The sequence below is a fragment of the Helianthus annuus genome, chromosome 6, assembly GCF_002127325.2.
Source record: "Helianthus annuus cultivar XRQ/B chromosome 6, HanXRQr2.0-SUNRISE, whole genome shotgun sequence".
Taxonomy (NCBI): domain Eukaryota; kingdom Viridiplantae; phylum Streptophyta; class Magnoliopsida; order Asterales; family Asteraceae; genus Helianthus; species Helianthus annuus.
Genome location: NC_035438.2, coordinates 53,956,365 through 53,976,729, shown reverse-complemented (window position 1 = coordinate 53,976,729; position 20,365 = coordinate 53,956,365). Strand labels below are relative to the sequence as shown.

Sequence of the window (20,365 nt, the reverse complement as noted above, 5' to 3'; positions counted from 1 at the left end):
GATTTCGCTCCAAATGACACTTGTGTCATTTGAAGCGAAATCAGATTTATTGTAATTTCGCTCCTAATGTGTAAGTTAGGGATTTCGCTCCAAACTATCATAGGTGATTCCGCTCCAAATCAATCCAGGTGATTTCGCCCGAAACGTGATTCCGCTCCTGTCATTTGGAGCGAAATCAGTAGCACTATAAATACCTGAGATGTGATTTCATTTGTAACCTTTTGGAGCGAAATCAGGTCATGTGCTAAGTGTCAAAACGCTGTCAAAATTTACCCAGAAAGCATTAATAGAGAAGGAAATTGAAAGGAAAAGCTATTGTGACTTTGTTTACATTGATTCCGCCTCTGTACACGAAGATGAACTGCCTTAACTGACTATTTAGGGTCGCACACGGTCCAACAAGTGGTATCAGAGCTCAGGACGAGGAGTTCATACCACAGCAGCTTGATTCTACCAGATTCTCTCACTTCTACTCACTTCTTCTTATATTTTTCTGATTTGGACTAGTTCTAGCGGTTGAAATGGCCTGAATTTCTAATATATTGTGTAAAACATAGAAATAACAAACCCTAGAAACAATCAGGTTAAAATTCGGATTAAAATTGGTAAAAATGGTCTAAAAACCTGATTTCGCTCGAAAAATTAATCGCTAATTCCGCTCGAAAATTCTAATTTCGCTCGAAATACTTGTGGTCATTTGAAGCGAAATCTGATTTCGCTCGAGAGAAAGTTCTGATTTCGCTCGTAGGGACATAAGTTTCTGATTTCGCTCGTAAGACATTTTCAGATTTCGCTCGAAATCGATCATTTCTGATTTCGCTCGAAATCTACTTTCTGATTCCGCTCGAAATCAGAATACATCTAATTTCGCTCAAATTTATCTTGATTGATTTCGCTTAAAAAGCTGATTTCGCTCGAAATCACTGTTTTTTCAAAACTTTGAAAATTTTCTAAGTGTTTGCTGGTTTTTCAGGTACTTTCAAGATGGATGATCTTTTCATGAACCCGTTTATCGATATGTACGCGTTTGTTGGAAATTCTGGAGACGATACTTCTTCAAGCAACACGAATGAGAATCCTCCAAATGCAAAGAAAAAGTTATCGGATGCTTTGGAAGTTGAAAGTGCTTTCGGAACTTACAACAAACCACCGAAGTTGATGGCTATCGAGGAATATAGCCGGTGGGCCAAGAAGTTCGAAGATTGGTTGAAAGCCTTTGCTTTTCCCAGCTGGAAGAATCTAAAAAATGGATACCAGGATGGAGGCAAAAGTGGGGAAAGTTTAACTTCACCTGGGGAGATAGAATCGTTTGTTGCTGAGCAGAAGTGTGTTGCATTGTTGTTTCAATCCGTTCGAGAAGATATAATATCTTTGATCGAGTACTCTACTGCTAAAGATCTCTGGGATAAGTTGAAAACCAAATGTTTAGGAAGTACAGAAATTGTGAAAAACAAAAAAAACTACTTAGAAAAGAGTTTGATTTGTTTGGGTGTTTAAAGAATGAGTCTGTTTGTAAAATGATTGAGAGGTTTGGGCATCTAAAGCTGGAACTGGCGAGAAATGGAATTTTCTATTCTCAAGAAGAGCGAGTCGACAAGCTGTTTGATTCATTGCCAGACAAGATGGATTGGCAGTATTATGCGTCAATGCTGAAGAATATGATCAAGCCTGCAGAGCTTACAGTGGATCTGTTGATTGAGAGACTTGAAAGTCACGAGCTAGAGCTAAAGAAGACACACAAAGTCAATCACTCATCGTATCAGCAGAACTTGGATTTGTATTATCCAAAAAGCATGATGCCAAAGAACACATCTCCCAAGACTGCGTTTTCTGCTGAGAATGTCTCCACAACAAACAAATAAAGTCAAAGCAGTGGATATCATAGTGGTTATCACAGTGGATCTTCATCAAATTCAAACCAGTCTGATGCAAAGAACTTATTTCAATGCAACATCGCTATACACTTAAAGAATGCTCAGAATTTCAGCGAGGAGTCTGCTAAACAACAGATGGTTTTCTTGGCGTCGGTGTTAGAATCTTATGAAGGTCTTGTAGCAGGGAAGATTGGCAACACCAACTTGACGAAAGAAGATTATGATCAGATAGATCCTGAGGAGATGGAACTGATCGACATAAGATGGTGTATGGCCAGTGCAGTTCGTCGAGCACAGCGTTTCATGGAGATCACAGGGAGGAAGTCAATTGGTGGACCTTCTACCAAATTGGGCTTTGACAAGAGTAAAGTGACGTGCTTTAAATGCAAACAGAAAGGTCACTTTAAGTGTGAATGCAGAAACACGTATGCTGATGAATCTGAGAACCCGTTCAGAGAAGATTACTACAAAAAGGCAATTTATCATCAGAATAAATCAGAGCCGCCAAGATTGAAGCCGCTGGAGGAGAACAAAGAGAAGTCTAGAGCTCTTGCAGTAATTCACGACGATGAAGACTACGACTGGAGTGAGTTGTTACCTGAGGAAGATGCGGTTGGATATGCATTCATGGCAAAAACAGAACCTATTCCTTGGAAAGACAACAGAACTGAAGAACAAAAGTACATTTACAGAAGGTCGTTGGCCTCAAACAGATTGGTCAGATTAGCTGGTATTTTTAATGAAGCAGTAAGAGCTAAGAGATGGGATCCAAATAGGGAATGTTATCTTGACCCATATGGAAACATTGATGTTGACCATAAAACTCTTGATGTGGAAACTATAATCAAAGAGTTTAAAGATGAAGATGAGTATTGGCAGAAGAAATGGTGGGGAAGCGAAGAAGAGAAGGAGAAAGAGAAGAAGGAGATAGAAGAAGAGAAGTCAAAGAAGATTGACACTGGGATTATTGACAAGACGCAGGAGTTGAATGCTGAAAATTTTGGAAAAATGGCTGACAAGGTGCTGGCAGCTAATGCACTTGAGGTAGATTCTAAATCCGTCTCTGAGTCTAAAGGCCAGGTCAGTTCAAACATGTCAACGACTGAGTTAGGTAAGAAAGTCAATGGTGATGTTGTTTGCAAAAATTGCATCAAGGAATGCAAAGTTTGTAACACAGTCACTTATCGCAACGGTAAGAAGGTTGAAGATTTGACTACGAGAGTCAGAATCGTTGAGGATCAAATCCTTGATCGTGATAAAAGGGTTAAAGCTTCAACTGAACGGTTAAAAGAATTAACTAACAAAATTGAAAGTGATAAAATTGATCATGAAAGGATTAGGCAAGAAAATGAAAAGTTAGTTCTTGAAAATCGTCAGATCACTGAAAAGTTTGAGAAACTTAAAAGCACAATGAAAGATAATGATGACAGAAATGGTAAAGTTATAAAGAAAATGTTTAACTAAAAACAGTGCTTAGGTTAAAAGAAGAATCAATCAACCAACAACTGGATGAAATCGCAAAATTAAAGCTTAAAGTTCAAGAAGCTGAAATTGAAAATGAGCGAATCCAGTTGAAGCTTAAGAGTTACAACTCCGCAAGCTTTGTTTTGCAACACATTGTTCCCAAACCCATCGGGAAAAACAAAGCCGGCGAAGATGTTTATTCTGATGGAACCGGGGTGGGTTTTCATCAAGTTCCACCACCTGTTCTTGACAATTATTCGGAAAAGCAATCTGGGTTGGTTGAAATTGAAGAAAAGAATGAAGTGAAACTTCCTGACTAAATTGATGTTACTTTTTCTGTCACACCCCAACCGATGGCGGAAACATCGGGATGAGACGAAGTGTGTATAGATTGCTAGAGACGTCATAACACTATGTGACAATATTTAATTTAATTCAAATTTCATTTCAAAACTAAATGTCATACAAAATTTAAAAGGAAATAACAACATTGTTTCAACAAGTAACATAACAACAAAAGATAGATAAATTTAGGTGTGTATCTAGCCACCCTAAACTTGTTTCATCAATCATCCATACTTCAATAATCAACCTGCAACATGTATTAAAATAGAGTTTCAATGCAAAAGCAAAGAGCGAGTATACAAGTTTGTTTACATAGCATAATAGAATAAAAACTCATATCCAACATAAAAACATATAACAAGTTTCACCATGCTAGCTAACGCAGTCCAAATGATAGCCCAAGTTTCCAATGCGTTAAGTGCCTTTCCCAAAGTTTAACGGGAGGTTATATGTCTCATCCTAACAATACCCCAAAGACTAACGGGGAGGTGCATTACCCCTATAGCGCTACCATTGTTAAGGCGGAACTACACACAAGGATTAAACGTTCACATAGCATAAAAGTCTCAAGTATCACAAGTTTCATGTTTCATGTTTAAATGGATAGAGTATGTTTCAAATAATTTTCAAGTGTCAAGTGTTTTTGATATAGAATACATGCTGCATCCCAAAAGTGTTTAAAACAAAAAGGGATCGAGTATACTCACAATGATTGCGTATAGAGATTTCTTGAAATAACGCACGAGGAGAAAAGATTGGGAATGCCGAAAGAACAAGTGGAAACGATTATCCTAGGTAGGAAAAATAACACATAACGATCTAGTTAATATAATAAATTGTTAATTAATATTAGATAGGAATTATAATAAATTGTTAATTATTATTTAAATTATTATCAAGTTTAACGATTTTATTAATAACAAATTAGAAAATCAAGTGAAAATTGTTTGTTATATGGATTAGAGATAAAAAGAAATAATAAAATAAATTCATTACTTATTGATTTTTTTTTAAGAAAATGGATAAGAATATAAAGAGTTCAAGGATCACTAGAACATTAATTCATATATACATTGTTAACAGAATGATTCGCATATTTGTTTTAAAATCAATTAGACTCTTGTTTCCTTGATGTCACCAAACCCAAATGACAACATTCATCTTCTTCGACTTTTAACCCAACCGACCCCTGTTTCTTTTATAATTTGTTTTCTTCATTTTAGAACCAAAACATCAACTGAATATATATAATATTGTAGATTCATTTGAACTGACCGAACAAAACAAAAGGAACAAGAAAGTTATACCGCGACGAAAAGATGAGAATCCCGAGTCGAAATCTGACTGAACCGAAACCCAAACCAGAGCTGACTTCGTTGACTATGTTGGCCGAACCGAGACCTGAACCAAAGCTGAAACAAGTGAACCGAAACTGATGTTGACCAGGGTTTGTTCGAACACCGGTTCGAACATCAAATCTGACTGGTGTTGACTCGACACGGAACCGAACCAAAACTAAGACTCGTGACTGAACCGACGTGCACCTGAGACTGTCGACTTGAATCAACTTGAACCCGAGCCATCGAAACCAACTTGAATCAGAACCAACACGCCGCCGACGTCGCGAACCCAACACTGTTATCAGTTCCGACGGTTCACTACCTTCGTGCACCACCACCTCCGTTGTCACGCGTCCCCGACGTTGTCTCTGCTGTTTAACATCGGAAAAAGCGGCCGCCGCCGTACATCGCCTGCCACCACCACCACCACTCGGTGGTGGTCGGCCATATGATTAACGGAGAGAGTGAGAGAGAAGAGCGAGAGTTGGGGGGGTTATAGTGAAGGTGAAGGGTTGTGGTTGGTGTCGGGTGCCGGAGGAGCATCACCAGAGGTCGGCCGGAACCCCGACTCCGGTGATCGGAATCGTCGAGAGGGAGAGGGGGTCGAAAGAGAGGCTGATGTATGTGTATTGGTTTTGTGAATTGAGGGTTTTCAAAGTGTGCATCTATCTGTGTGTATATGCGTATATTAGACAAGAGAGAAAAAGATGGCAGGTGTTGTAAGTTGTGTGCTAGGGTTTTTGTGAGGAAGAGGAGTTTAGGACTTATATCATGCTATTTACACATAGGGTCCCTAAACTTTAGAAGTTTAATTATTTACAACTTAGCATAGTTTATTTTATGAAATAACTAAATCACTTGACATAGTTTAACTTTAATAAAACCAACTTAACATAGTTAACTAAGTTAAAATAAAAAAAAATAATTTTTTTTATTGTAAAATTAATTAAATTATTTAACTAAAAATTAAATAACCTAATTAATTAGATTAAAGAATAATTTTTTTTAACGATTATCTAACTCGCGAAAGATTCCCAAGGTTTCAAATGTTGGGATTTGTATCTTACAAAACAGTCGGATTTAGGGAAATCCATTTTGACGGATGTTACATTTTCTTCTTCATCATCTGATGATAGTGTTCAGACAGAGATTGTTAAAAGCACAGCTGAAAGTGTTTTGATGTCTGATTCAGCTGAAGATGTTGGATGTTTCTTGGACAAATATATTCCGAAACTAAAGTCCAAAAGCAACTTAAATGACGAACCTACTCTTGTCATGTACAAGATGTTGGGATCTGATAAGTTGTTTTCGGATTCTGAGTTTCCCATTGAGAATGTTAATGTGAAAAAGTTAACAAATATTTACAAGTTGGTTGAAGTTGATTTGTCAGAAGTGAATAGTTTGAGTCAAACAAAGAGACAAATGAATTTTGAAAAAGATAAAGCTTACTATAAGAAACCTGTTATTCCACCACGTTTTCATAATAACAATCAAAGCAACTGGTCGGGTGGTTATCAGGGTGGTAAGGGTTATCAAAAGAGAAATGTTCAAAACAAGAAGTTTGTTGAAAAAAAGGTGTTTGTGAACAGTTCAAGTTCACTGTCTGATGAAGAGGCAAAGATTTTTTCGAAATCGAATGAAGAATTCTTTGAGAAGAAAGCTTCACAACCTTAGTCTGAAGGCACAAGTCGGGTAGTTGACACCCGAACATGCTTCAGATGCAATCAAGTTGGGCATATTGCACGAAAGTGTACCAATGTGAAGCCTAAGACTGAAGTTGTGAAAATTCAAAAGAAGAAAGTTGATGGTAAGGGTAAAGCTCCATTGGCTGTTGAGAAAAAGGTTTTGAAAAATGACAACACCAAAGTAAAAAATGAATCCGTAAAGAAAGTGGTAACTAAAAATGACAAGTTTTACAAATGGGTAGCATTATCTCAACAAGTTTGGAAACCTAAAACAGAGACAAAAATTTCAAATTCTGAGGAGAAAAAGGTTGAGGATTCAATTCCGATTGAGTATGATGCAAATTTTCCACCTCTTAAGGCTGAGAACTTTAAAATTCAAATTGGGAGAGTCAAAAGTACCAAGGTTACACCCAAGACTGATGAGGCTTGGGTGGACACAATGTTTGACTAAGCAGTTTGAATTGCCGGAGCTTCCTTGATCGCGAAGCATGAATCGGCATCCTTATTGAAGTTTTTAAATCAATTTGTGTTGTGTGCAGGATCTTCCAAAACTCGTTTCAAGATGGATCATGGATAGTGGAGCCTCTCGACATATGACAGGGAAAACTGCATTGTTGTATGATGTGAGAAATATCAATGGAGGTTACGTAGGATTCGCGGGTAATCAAGGTGGTAGGATTATTGGTGAAGGAACGTTATCCAATGGGATTGTGACGTTTGAAAGGGTTAACTACATTGCTGAGCTGAAGAAAAATCTGCTGAGTATCTCGCAGATTTGTGACAGGATGTATACCACTCACTTCACTGACAAAGAATGTTTGATCTTGAAGCCAGGATTTGTTATCCCTGAGGAATGGATTATCATGAGGGCACCAAGAGTTAATGATCTGTACGTGTTGGAGATGAGCGTAGCTACTACAACCACGGGTCAGGCTCATTGTTTTGTGTCCAGAGCAACTGAGAAAGAATCTAGATTGTGGCACCGGAAAATGGGTCACATTCACCTACGGAAGATGAATCACCTGGTGCATAACGATTTAGTGTTGGGTGTTCATGTGAAAGGTTTTCATTTGGAAGGGGAGTGCATTAGTTGTGTTAACGGCAAGCAGAAGAAAAAGTCACACCCTACAAAGCAAGTCAATTCAGTTTCGAGACCTTTGGAAAGACTTCACATGGATTTGTTCAGTCCTGTGAATGTCAAAAGTATTACAGGAGACTATTACTGTTTGGTCGTTACTGATGATTATTCCAGATTTTCATGGGTTTCTTTCTTGAAGTCGAAAGATGAAACATTTGACAGTTTGATGGCGTTATTCAATAAGATTGAGAATTTGTACCAAAGGCGTATCAAAAGAATTCGAAGTGATAATGGTACTGAATTCAAGAACAGTAAGATGGAAGAATTTTGTGATGAAAGAGGTATATTGCAGGAGTTTAGTGCTCAGTACACTCCGCAGCAGAATGGAGTTGCAGAACGCAAAAACCGGACACTAATCGAGACGGCTAGAACAATGCTCGCAGATTCAAAGTTACTGATAAATTTTTGGGCTGAAGCTGTTTCTGCCGCATGCTATACACTCAACAGAGTTCTCACTGTCAAAAGGTTCAACAAAACATGCTTTGAGCTGATAAATAACCGCAAACCGAATTTGAAGTATCTAGAACCGTTCGGGTCACCCTGTACTGTTATAGAGCCTCATGGAAAGTTTGGTCCGAAGAGCATTGAGGGAATATTTGTTGGTTATGCAAATCCTATGCGACGTGTCTTCGTTCCAAGTGAGAAGCGGATTATTGAAGCTGCAAATGTTGAATGTCAAGGTTATACTATGCCGCCGCAGAATCCTGGAGATTCATGGCGTTATCATTATGACAAGTTATGGGATTCGTTTGACATGAGAGAAGAATTAGAGGAAGAAGAAGATTTCTTTGATGAGTTGGATATTTTGCGAGAGTACGAGTTGCAGCAAAGATTCCCAGCTGAGTATTCTAGACGACCACGGGGAACTTCAAATGACGATGAAGCAGGTCCTGGCAATGCTGGTGAACATGATGATGTCCAACAAAATGAAGTTGCTCAAGATAATCAGTCGGATCAGAATGATAATTAGGAATCTGAGAATATGCCGATATTTGATCACAGTGATACAGATTCTGAGGGGGAGCAGATTCAGGATTCAAGTCAAACAAACCAAATTAGTGAACAAGATGTAGATCAAAATGTTACTAATCTGGAAGGCGTTGTGGATGTTCCAAGCGAAGTAATGCCGCGAACTCTTTCATACCATCCAGAGGAGTTGATCATTGGAGAATTGCAAACGGGCGTTCGCACGAGACGTCAAATTGACCAAGGGCTTACATGTTTTTACTCTATAGTAGCACCTTTACAAACTGAATTTTCATTGAGTTGTTTTATTTCGCAGATCGAACCAAGAACTTACAAAGAGGCGCTTACTGAAGACTCTTGGGTCATTGCGATGCAAGAAGAGTTAAGTCAGTTTGAAAAGTTAGGAGCGTGGAAGCTAGTGGATTTGCCGGATAGTCACAGGAAAATCAATACAAAATGGGCATTTAAGTGTAAGAGAGATGATCGAGGAGTTGTTGTACGAAACAAGGCTCGACTCGTTGTCCAGGGTTTTAGTCAACATGAGGGGATTGATTTTATAGAAGTCTATGCTCCTGTGGCACGACTAGAAGCAATCAGAATTTTCCTGGCATTTGCATCTTGGAAGAACTTCAAAGTATATCAGTTAGATGTAAAATCGGTGTTTCTTTATGGGAAGGTTAAAGAGGAGGTTTATGTCGGTCAGCCGCCAGGCTTTACCGTTCCAATCCACAAAAACAAGGTCTACTTATTGGACAAAGCGCTGTATGGTTTACATTAGGCCCCGAGAGCCTGGTACGAGACTTTGTCTCAACACCTACTAGCCAACAGCTTCATTCGTGGAAAAGTGGATGCCACTCTTTTCACTAAAGAGGTCGACGGACATCTTCTGATCGTACAGATTTATGTGGATGATATAATTTTTGGGTCAACAAATGAGAGTCTGTGCAAAGACTTTGAATCAGTGATGAAGCAAAAATTCGAAATGTCATCAATGGGGGAAATGAAATTCTTTTTTGGGCTACAAGTTGAACAACTACCTGAGGGAATCTTCATTCATCAGACGAAGTACGTGCATGATATTCTAGAGAAATTTGGAATGTCAAGTTCTACTTCAGCTGCTACTCCTCTTGCAACAAATCATGGGATTCATCCAGATCTCACCGGAGACAGGGCTGATGAGACGTTTTATCGTTCCATGATAGGTTCATTGATGTACTTAACTGCTTCACGTCCTGATATCATGTACCCAACGTGCCTCGCAGCAAGATATCAATCTAACCCTAGAGCTTCTCACATGATTATTGTGAAGAGGATATTACGCTACCTGAAAGGAACTCCTTCATTGGGGTTGTGGTATCCTAGAAAAGGTGACTTTACGCTCGAAGGGTATTCCGACTCGGATTTCGGATGCTGCAAAGTCAATTCAAAATCAACAACTGCAGGGTGCCAGTTCTTTGGACCTCGCTTGGTTACCTGGCAGTGTAAGAAACAAACGTCTGTGGCGCTATCTACATGTGAAGCGGAGTACGTGTCTGCTAGCAGTTGCTGCTCTCAGATCCTGTGGATACAGCAACAGATGCGCGACTACGGTTTGCAGTTTCTTAACACACCTCTTTTTGTTGATAATGAGGCCGCAATAAATATAACAAAGAATCCAGTACATCACGCTAAAACTAAACATATAGAAATTTGACATCACTTCATTCGCGATTGCTTTGAGAAGAAGTTGATTCGAATTGAGAAAATCCACACTGACGAACAGAAAGCTGATTTACATACCAAAGCTTTTGATAAAACACGTTTTAAATATCTTTTAAAACTGAATGGTATGAAGCTTCTTTCGGTGTCGGATGGCATTATTGGCGTTGATGAAGGTACTGTTGAGGATGAAGATGAGAAACAATCTGCAATGGTTTGTCGATTTTTAACCTGTTTTCGTATTTAGGGGGAGTAGATATATTTTTAGATATATTTTCAGATATATTTTCAGAAAATACAAAAACAGTAAAAAATTCAAAAATACAAAAACATGATAAAAGTTCAAAATCTAAAAACAATATAAAATCAAAGAGCTTGTGTAAATAGGGAAAATGATAGTACATCAGTCCGACAGTTACTGTACGCTAAAGATTTGTAAACTTTAAAAAGTGTTAAACAGTCTTGCTGATGATGTGTCGATAGGTTTTCGCACATTTAGTAGATTTATTCAGGATATAAATCTAAAATTTCAAAACGAAACTTATTTTGTGGGGAACACTACTTGGATATATAGGTAACCCCTGAAATCTCGTTTGAAAGGTCCCTTATTCTGAAATACTAGGTCTTTATCCTCAGTGATATCTGGGGTATTATTCCGGGACTTCTACTGAATGGAAGTTCTGACCTAGTCCCCGAATAATACTTTCTGCAAAATGCTTGAAACATAGCATCGCCCTCAGCAACTTGATTAAACAATAAAATTGATAATCAGTGCTGTTGAAACAAAAGATCCTCTAAAGGGGACACAATGAAAAGTCGAAGTCGTCATCTCTCTACGTATACGGAAGTATCGACCTGAGCTCTCATGGCCCTCGCATTTAACCCCTTACAGATATCATCTGTGGTATACTCACCTGTAAGATTGAATATTGGGATTCAGGATACGGGAGTATTGTTAGTGCACTACGTCTATTGACTTCGTCTTGTATCATGTAATAGAATAGAATAGGATAGAATATCCGGTGCACAAGGTTCGAGAACAGAAATGTGATGGTTTAACATGGAGGTCCGCTTATATGAACATTGTCCATATAAGCAAACCACACACATCACTGGTCCGCTCTTATGTGCATTGACACATAAGCGAACCACTCACATTCACTCCAGTTCGCTCATAAGTCATGTTCACATAGGCGAACCTCACACACTATATATAGGTGCATGGTTAGTTCATTTGGCACGGTTCTGAATCTGTAACGAAGTGCTGCCGAATTGCTTCCAGGTTGTAAACTTTGTCAAAATCAATAAAGTGAAGCATTATATTTAGTTTGAGCGTCTGATTCATCGATTCCGCCTTTGAATTAGATAAACGACTCTTCTGATCGACTCATTCAGGGTCAACGACGACCCAACAAGTATATTCAAGAGGTGGGACACATGAATGAGTTAAGTTCCTAAAACATCTAATTCGTATCCTGAATAAATTGAAATTTGTGTGAGAATTTAAAGTGGATCAGTATATCGACAATCTATGTGAATTGTTTAATTCTGAGTATGAATTAAAGCTTAACGGTACTAGTAATTTGTCTAATAAGCTGATATGATTCCCTGACACGCTCACCAAAAATATGTTTGTAAATAGTTTACTTTGTTTACATTCTGCAATTTAAGTTTTTGTATTTCATTTCATAGTTTAGAAACTTTATTAAAATCCAAAAAGATTTTGTTTCTGCTTTATTTTCCGACAAACCAAAGTGGAGAGTTGATCGCTGGATTCTCGAAAGCTGAAGCAGATGCAGGAAAAGTTCTAGACTGAAAATGAGGAGAGCTTATCTTGATAAAGTTTGGATTGTTGAAAAGTCAAAACAAGTTCATTAACTTGACGCTTGTTATTTTCAGGAAAATGTTTTGAAAATGTTAAACAAAATCAGCTTGTTTGTCAAAAGATCAACCAAGGTTATTAAATTGGACTTGGTAGATTAATTGAGTAATCAGGGTCATTAACTTGGACCTGAATACTTGAGTGGATTTCTAAAGCTGATTAATTTTTGTGATTTATTGTTAAAATCAATAGTTTGTAATGTTATTGGTTGGGTAACAGGTTGTAGATTCTATCATCACCGAGGATCAAAAAGTCAAAGCTTGAACCAGACAAAGACCCTAGATCCCAGCATACAGAGAGGGGGAGTCTGTGAAAGGGAGAGTCTAGAAGTCTGGATCAACAATCAAAGAGGAGACTGAAGACAGAGTCAGATCAAGATCCTGAACTTGTGAAGAAAGAGTTTTTACAATGAGGAGACAGAGTTGGAGAAAAGACCAAGACTGAAGACTCGACGCCGAAGACTTCGTCAACATCCAAGGGGGAGTCTGTTGGTGCACTGAATGTCTGTTATCTACGTCTTTATCGAGTCTTAGGTCTAGATAGGTTAGATTGGAGCACGGAGCTCTAGTTAGGGTTTTAGTGAGTGATTTCGCTCCAAATGACACTTGTGTCATTTGAAGCGAAATCAGATTTATTGTAATATCGCTCCTAATGTGTAAGTTAGGGATTTCGCTCCAAACTATCATAGGTGATTCCGCTCCAAATCAATCCAGGTGATTTCGCCCGAAACGTGATTCCGCTCCTGTCATTTGGAGCGAAATCAGTAGCACTATAAATACCTGAGATGTGATTTCATTTGTAACCTTTTGAAGCGAAATCAGGTCATGTGCTAAGTGTCAAAACGCAGTCAAAATTTATTCAGAAAGCATTAATAGAGAAGGAAATTGAAAGGAAAAGCTGTTGTGACTTTGTTTACATTGATTCCGCCTCTGTACACGAAGATGAACTGCCTTAACTGACTATTTAGGGTCGCACACGGTCCAACAGGAACCTTCCCAGTGGCTTGCACTAATGCTTTCCACCAAGTGAGGGCATCGCCCTTGAAGGATTGTGACACAAACTTCACTATATCCTCTTTAGCACATCCGCCGATGTCTATCACAGTCTCCATCTCGTCCAACCATTTCATGCAATCTACTGCTCCCTTTTCTCCTGTAAAATCCCTCGGCTTACAGGAGACAAAGTACTTAAAGGTACAACCCTTGGTGTACCTGGGAGTCGGCTCGAGGACAATCTGCCTTTTGGGCTCACTACCCTGATTAGATGAGTGTTGAGACTCACTTTTCTTATGAGTATGAGGTTGAGAATGGGATCTCGAATGACTTTGAGACCGAACAATACTGGGCTCTGTAAATTTAGCATCCACCGCCTGAGTAACTGTTGCGGTGATCATTACTTGCAGTTCGGCACCCGTGATATTAATCCGGGTGTTGTTGCCTTCTCAAGGATGACTGTTTGCCTCATCCGAGCCAGCCATTTTTGAATACTATATCAAACAATGATGATATTAAAATTATATTATGTATCATCGCATTGATGATCAGTTGGTCATGGTATTATTAAACCATTTAGACCATTTTAAGTAATAATTAAATAATCAATAGAATATAATATTCTTTTATTTCTATTAGACAGGGGGAATTATAATTCACAACTGTCAATGTCATAAAAGACATTAGACTCGTCTCGAAGGACATTAAATAGCTCAGAAGGCTTGTCACAGGGACGATTTTAAAGTATAATCAACGATCTTTTGGATCAGTGATCTTTTAAGGGTCAAACAAAGTTCATCGCCTTTTTGACAAGAAGTTTATGAAATAAAACTATCATTGTCATTATCACACCTTTGCTTATAAGCACACATCTCCAATGGATGTTTTGGTGTACACATCATATTGATGTTTATTAGCCATGATTCGCATTGATCATTCAGGCTATACATAAGTGACTTGGAAAAATCCAAGTACATTTTGGAAGCTTGTGTGGTTTCTTGTACTGCATAGCCAGGAATGTTAACATATTTTCAGATGTTAACAAGGATTTACTGTCTTAAAAAGGTTGTACCATCATAGCCAGTTAATATTTTGGCTAGGTTATACCTCTAAGAATTTCTTTGGCAGATCAATTATAAATTGAAAGGAATAAGCATGATGATGTAATAAAATACATATTTAAAAACCAAAGATAACTTCATTAAACCATGAAACTAGTACAGAGATGCCCTAAACGGGACTTGAAACATAACAATGCCCATGCAGGGGCTACAGAAATAGGAAATAAGTCTACGCAAGGACTTGGTACAGAAAACAGAAATAATGTCCTCGTAGGGACTTAACTGAAAGACAATACAAGAAAAATTAAACAATTTCCTACTTCTTCTTGCCTTTAATAAGGTTTGCAAGGCCCTTCATAAAGCTACTATGTTGCTTCTTGGTCTTGTTTGCCTCATGCTCAACCCTATCTAACCTCTCCAGGATTTCCTGAGTTTGCTGCTGCTGGGTAGGAGGAGGTTGCTGGTAAGGCGGGTATTGATAACCCTGCACCGGGTATCCAGTTGGATAAACTGGAGGGTAAGAAGAAGGGTAAAGATGATGGTATTCTGCAGCTGTAAGGTACGGATCATGAGTTCCATAATTCGATGGATATCCCGATGGGTTTTCAAAAGGGTTGTACCCAGAAGAACCTGGGTAAGTCGGGATTGGGTTGTCGAAACCCATTGGCGGCTGTGGTGTGCATAAGAAGCTGGCGGAGGATCGTTCTCCGGCACCGCGTTCTAGGGTCCACCCATTTGGGGGTCCTTGGGAATAGGAGGGTAAGAGCTTGAACCCTGAGGAGAACTAAAACGAGGTCCTCCTTGCACGGATATACGTGCGTTCCTCCTTCGCCTCGGAGGCTCGAGAGGTGGCTGAGGTGGCTGTTGAGGCGGCTCCTCAACAGGAAGTGGTGGAGGTGAAACTGCTTGAAGCTGGGGTTCAACCAAAGGTAGTTGAGCAGGAGAGTTATGGTACGAAGGAGTAAAGTACCAATCATAAGCGTCCATTCTCTCTTGGTATGAATCGGGCCCATGGTACGGTGATCCCTGAAATGGGGAACCGCTTGAGATGCTAATTGGGTGGCCCGGTGTTCCGGTCTGCATCTCCGGGTCTGGGTCGTCGTCCATCTCCATTTCCTGAGAAAAGTGATCCTTAGGGCCCAAAGGGTTGTAGCCTAAAAAGTCGTTGACATAATCATTCGGATTAAACTGTGCCGGGGAGTAGGTAGAATCCGAATGATGGAAGGAATGAGAGTGCAACGAATGGTAAGACTGGTGAGACTCATGGGAGTGATGGGAGTGTTGAGAATGTGCGAATGCTGGGGCTCGTCTGGGACAGGCGGCCCGAATGATGGATGGAATGAAGGTGAGGAACTCAACGAGACAGAGTGTCTCGCCGGTTCAAAAGAGTGACCCCATAGATTATGAGAGTCAGAACTGGAAAATGACGCAAATGGGGTGCGTTGATGTGAAGGTCTCGCTGATGGTCCCCCTCGCATGGGACCCTTTCCTTTACCCCTAACTCTTGGCGGCATTGTAGCTGATTTCTCATGTCAAAACAAATAAAACAAAACAAAATAAAATATAAACAGCATAGGAAAGTTAAGAATAAATCCTAGGTCATTTGCCTAGACTCGAGAGTCTAAGGAATGTGCTTATTGTGTCATTGAGATTAAACACAAAAGGTTAGTGTTTAATTCACTCAATGTTGGCTCTGATACCAACCTGTCACACCCCGATATTTCCACATATTACCGGTGGGCCCGGCGGGGAGTATGGTGACGTAGTTGATATCATCATTGTCAATACACACAAGAATATAGCACAGTGGAAGGCTGGGTAAATAAACTATTACAAACCATAATGTCTGAGTGTTCGAGTGTATGAATATACAGACTGGAATGTAATAAGATACACAGGCGGATCATAAAAGTACAAAGAAACAAAAACAACAAACTTCAGGTATCTATGGATTTGCAAGATCCTCTTATGACACCTAATAGCTCCAGCCTATTACGAGAGGTACCTGTCAATCAGTCTTTAAGAAAATACGTCAGTTTACACTGGTAAACACAATTAACTGACTCTTGTGAAAACATTTATGAAAATTGATTTAAGTGCACATGGCACAAATCATTTATAACTTGGGACAATTATTTAAAGATAATCTTGTATACCGATTTATATGTTTGTCATACAATTGGGGCCGGTTGGAAGCCGGTCGTGATTAACCAACTCACCACTTATAGAACCCACAAAGGAGTTATCCCCGACATGTGGGTTTATATTTTAGCATTTGCATCTGTCAGGTGTATGCCTACACCCCGTGCACAGGTCGTGGCCATTTTCAAATGAAATGAGCCGAGGATATCCAGGACACGGTTGAATTAACCCCCAATGTTCATGTTATCAAACAAAACAGATTAAAACGGGTTATGCAATTTATTAATCACAATCCGATTAAATGATTTCACGACCAAGTGGTATTATTATAATACCATATCCCAAGCCCGTATAAGGGAAAATAAGTTAAAAGTATTTACCTGATGCTAGCAGTATAATCCTAAAGCTTTTTGATGACACCTTCTACCGGAAGCTATTTAATCTGTATAGAAGGTTTATTACCTATTAGGATGCTAACGGGTCTTTAATTCAGTCAAGGACTTAGACCTGCTAGCTAGAAGGAAACCTTACGGTTCTAAATGCTAGATTAAACGGAGACCGGAATAGAATGTGGTTTAGACCCGACAAGCTTGGATACTTGTAAAATATTGGTAAACTAAACATATTCTGGAAATTGAGAATTTAATGATAAGGTTAAGCCCGTTTCGGCTATTTTACGTAAACTAGTCACGTAAACCGATCCGAACGCATAAACGCGTAACGGGTAACCAAATAAATTATATATAGGTCTTAATCGTTATTATGCTCAAAATATGTTAATACATCAGTAAGATGTTGTTAGTGCACTATGTTTGTTGACTTCGTCTTGTATCATGTCATGTATCAGAATAGATAGATCAGGGCTCGTAGTTCGAGAAAATAGGATTTGTGTGTGTTAGGGTAACTCCGCACGAAATTACCATGATGGTAATTCCGCACGGAATAGGGTAATATCGCTTGGAGGTTAACTCCGCTTGGAAATGAACAGGTTAATTCCGCGCGAAATTAGCTTTAGCTAATTTCGCTTGAACTAAATCTGTTAATTCCACACGGAATTAAACGTCTATAAATACCCAGTTATATCGTTTCCTTTGGTACGGAATGTAACATCCGTCAAAATCGGGTCTCCGAAATCCGACCCAGATTGCAAAACCGGATCCTTTTCGATTAATTTTTTTATTTCTATGATTTAATTAATCGTCACGTATCGCGTTTGATTAAAACAAAATGGAAAACGTTAACTTTATAAAGAAACTTGGTTAGTTTGGTTAGATTTATATAAGGGAAGCTTTAACGAAGTTAGATTGGTTAGTTAAATAAAGTTACAAGCTAAGGGGTTATTTTTGTAATTTATGCGAACTATAAAAGTAAAATAAATCAACTAACTAGGTTAGCAAACTCAGTTACCTCAGTTAGTTATTTGTTTAAGAACTTAGTTAACTAGGTTAGGTTCTTTGCTAGTGTTATATGATATCTACACTAACTAGGTTAGTGTAATGAGTTAATGGAGTTAGAAGATTATAACAACTTGAGGGACCAAAGTGCTAATACTGAAACCTGTTAAATAGCAATTTAAAAATAAATAAAAAAAACACAGTCTGACCCAAGACTTGAACCCAGACCAATAAAGAATCCAAACAACGTACCACCCAACCGAGCTACTGGCCACTTGGTGTTAAAACATCACGTCTTCACCCTCATATTATAATACTGCAATTTAGTGAAACAAGAAAAAAAAGGGTGGGACGGGATTCGAACACGCGACCAACCGACTTACAACTTAACGCAGAAACCAACTGAGCTACAACATCTAATGCATATAAACCCAGCTCATTTAACCTTTAAACTCAGTCTCGAAACCTGAAGCTGTTCATCTTCTTCTTCGCGAAGTTAAACTCTATGCGACCCGAATCGGTTACTTATTAATTACGCAACGTTTCTTCTTCAAATCTGTTACATGGTGAATGAATTTATGGATAATAAACATCCGAACAGGCCAATCACTCGATCATTATCAAAATATGACTTAATTTTGTGAAACCAAAATCACCATTGGTAACCTTCAAGAACACGAACTGGGTTCCTATCAAAATCGTGAAATTGGGTAGTGAAACCTATACCACTTGAAGCTCTGATCAAACCATGCGAAATCACATTGGAATTTCTTCATTTCATCCACTATATCTCGCAAATTTGATCGAAGAACATTCTAGGGCTTGTAACTTGTGCGGATGATATCTCATTCAATTCCCAACCTTTTCAAGTGATTCCAAAGCCCAACTTGCTTAGTTTTTCGTGCTCTACAAAAGCTCTCTATCAATTTCAGCGATAGAAGGCTAATTTATCCAAATTTAATTTTAATTAAAATTAGGGTTCTTCAAGCATAGAATTTGGGGCTTTTAGATTTAGACTTTTGTTTTGATGAAATTGAAAGTATAAAATTGTTATATATCATACTATTGTATTGAGTTTAAATTTTGGGAATTTTTAGATATCAATTGGAATTTTGGTGAATTATTTATATTTTAACCACTAGATAAATCGAATAAAAATGCAAGATAGTCTTAAAAAAATTCAATAAACATTTTATTGATTATTTCAGATTATATAAACACTAGGTAATTTTTATAAAGACTTTCCTTAATTTTTCTGGGAATTGTTAGATCTAATTTGCATCATATATGTTTATATATTTTTTAATCCTTTAAAAATATATGCAAGGTTATCATAAATAATTTTACTATTCTTTACAGGTTATATGATGGTTAAAGTTATTATAGATTTTCTACATTTTTTTATTGATGATTATATAACTAAAGATTGGTGGAATTGTTTAGACAAATAAATCCCAATACGAAATTATTATTTTAAAATAAATTTAGGGATTAATATTAAATTAAATCTAAATAATTTTTAGAAGAGTTTGATGAACTTATTTAATCATTTCGCATTATCAAATATCTAAAACCATCAAAATGGCAATTCTATGATTTTTGCCATATTGACAAGTTCTAAAACATATATAATTATTGTTTTGGTTATTTCTTTGTTCAACTAATATGATTTTATATATTTCCAAGTCCCCAAATAGGAGAACCCAATTTCCTAAAATCATTAGGTTATCCTTTCGTTTAGTATGTCTGTTATTTACAATACGGTTATTATCTTAGAATTCCACATATTCCAGTTCGTGCGTTAATTCTCGTGGAACGTCTCTTTGCAACCTGTGAGTAATTTCTTCCATTTCCCCTTTTTTTATCTTTTACAAATTTTGGGGTGCATCACGTTACACTTTTCGATTTACTTAACATGCTATGATCAAGTGTTATTATGTGAACGTCTTATGTGTATTCTATTATTCTATATGCTATCTGATGTCAAGTCTATTGTATGCTATTATTCTAGTGGATCCACACGGCTGACTAGGTTCCCCACGACCATGGGTTGTAGCCTAGTATCTCCAACAGTATTAGACTCGCTCCTCGGGGCTTTAGCCTAATGCACGCTATTATCAGGAGTCTATTTATTTTGGGTGTTTGTGTTGTTATTGATGGTGTATTCTTGTTTGGTAAATTTGGATTTATGGATATGTTTACTATGTTGGTTATGAGACCATTTACACACTAACCTTGAGGAGCATATATTGAAAATATTTTTTTAAAGAAATAAATATAAAACTGTTTTCTATAAAACGGAGGAAATTATTCACCAACTTATTTGTTGACCCAAAAATATATTTTTCTAACATGGTGCAGGTTTTCAAAGTTGATGATCAAGT

At 38.0% G+C, this 20,365-nt stretch overlaps 1 protein-coding gene across 1 annotated transcript; it reads right to left on the bottom strand.

Moving 5' to 3' along the window:
- Window positions 1–15,165: 15,165 nt before the first annotated feature.
- Window positions 15,166–15,959, bottom strand: LOC110944779 (cytoplasmic polyadenylation element-binding protein 3-like). Its single transcript, XM_022186428.1, has 2 exons — window positions 15,698–15,959; window positions 15,166–15,599 (listed from the first exon to the last, which is right to left on the bottom strand). Exons 1-2 carry the CDS (start codon window positions 15,957–15,959, stop codon window positions 15,166–15,168), a joined length of 696 nt encoding a protein of 231 aa, XP_022042120.1.
- Between the last annotated feature and the right edge of the window lie 4,406 nt (window positions 15,960–20,365).

Coding starts and splice junctions, on each gene's coding strand:
- LOC110944779 (XM_022186428.1), bottom strand. CDS start 15,959: ATGCCGCCAAGAGTTAGGGGTAAAGGAAAGGGTCCCATGCGAGGGGGA. Junction 15,600..15,697: donor CACTCCCATGAGTCTCACCA/GTCTTACCATTC, acceptor ACGACTTTTTAG/GCTACAACCCTTTGGGCCCT.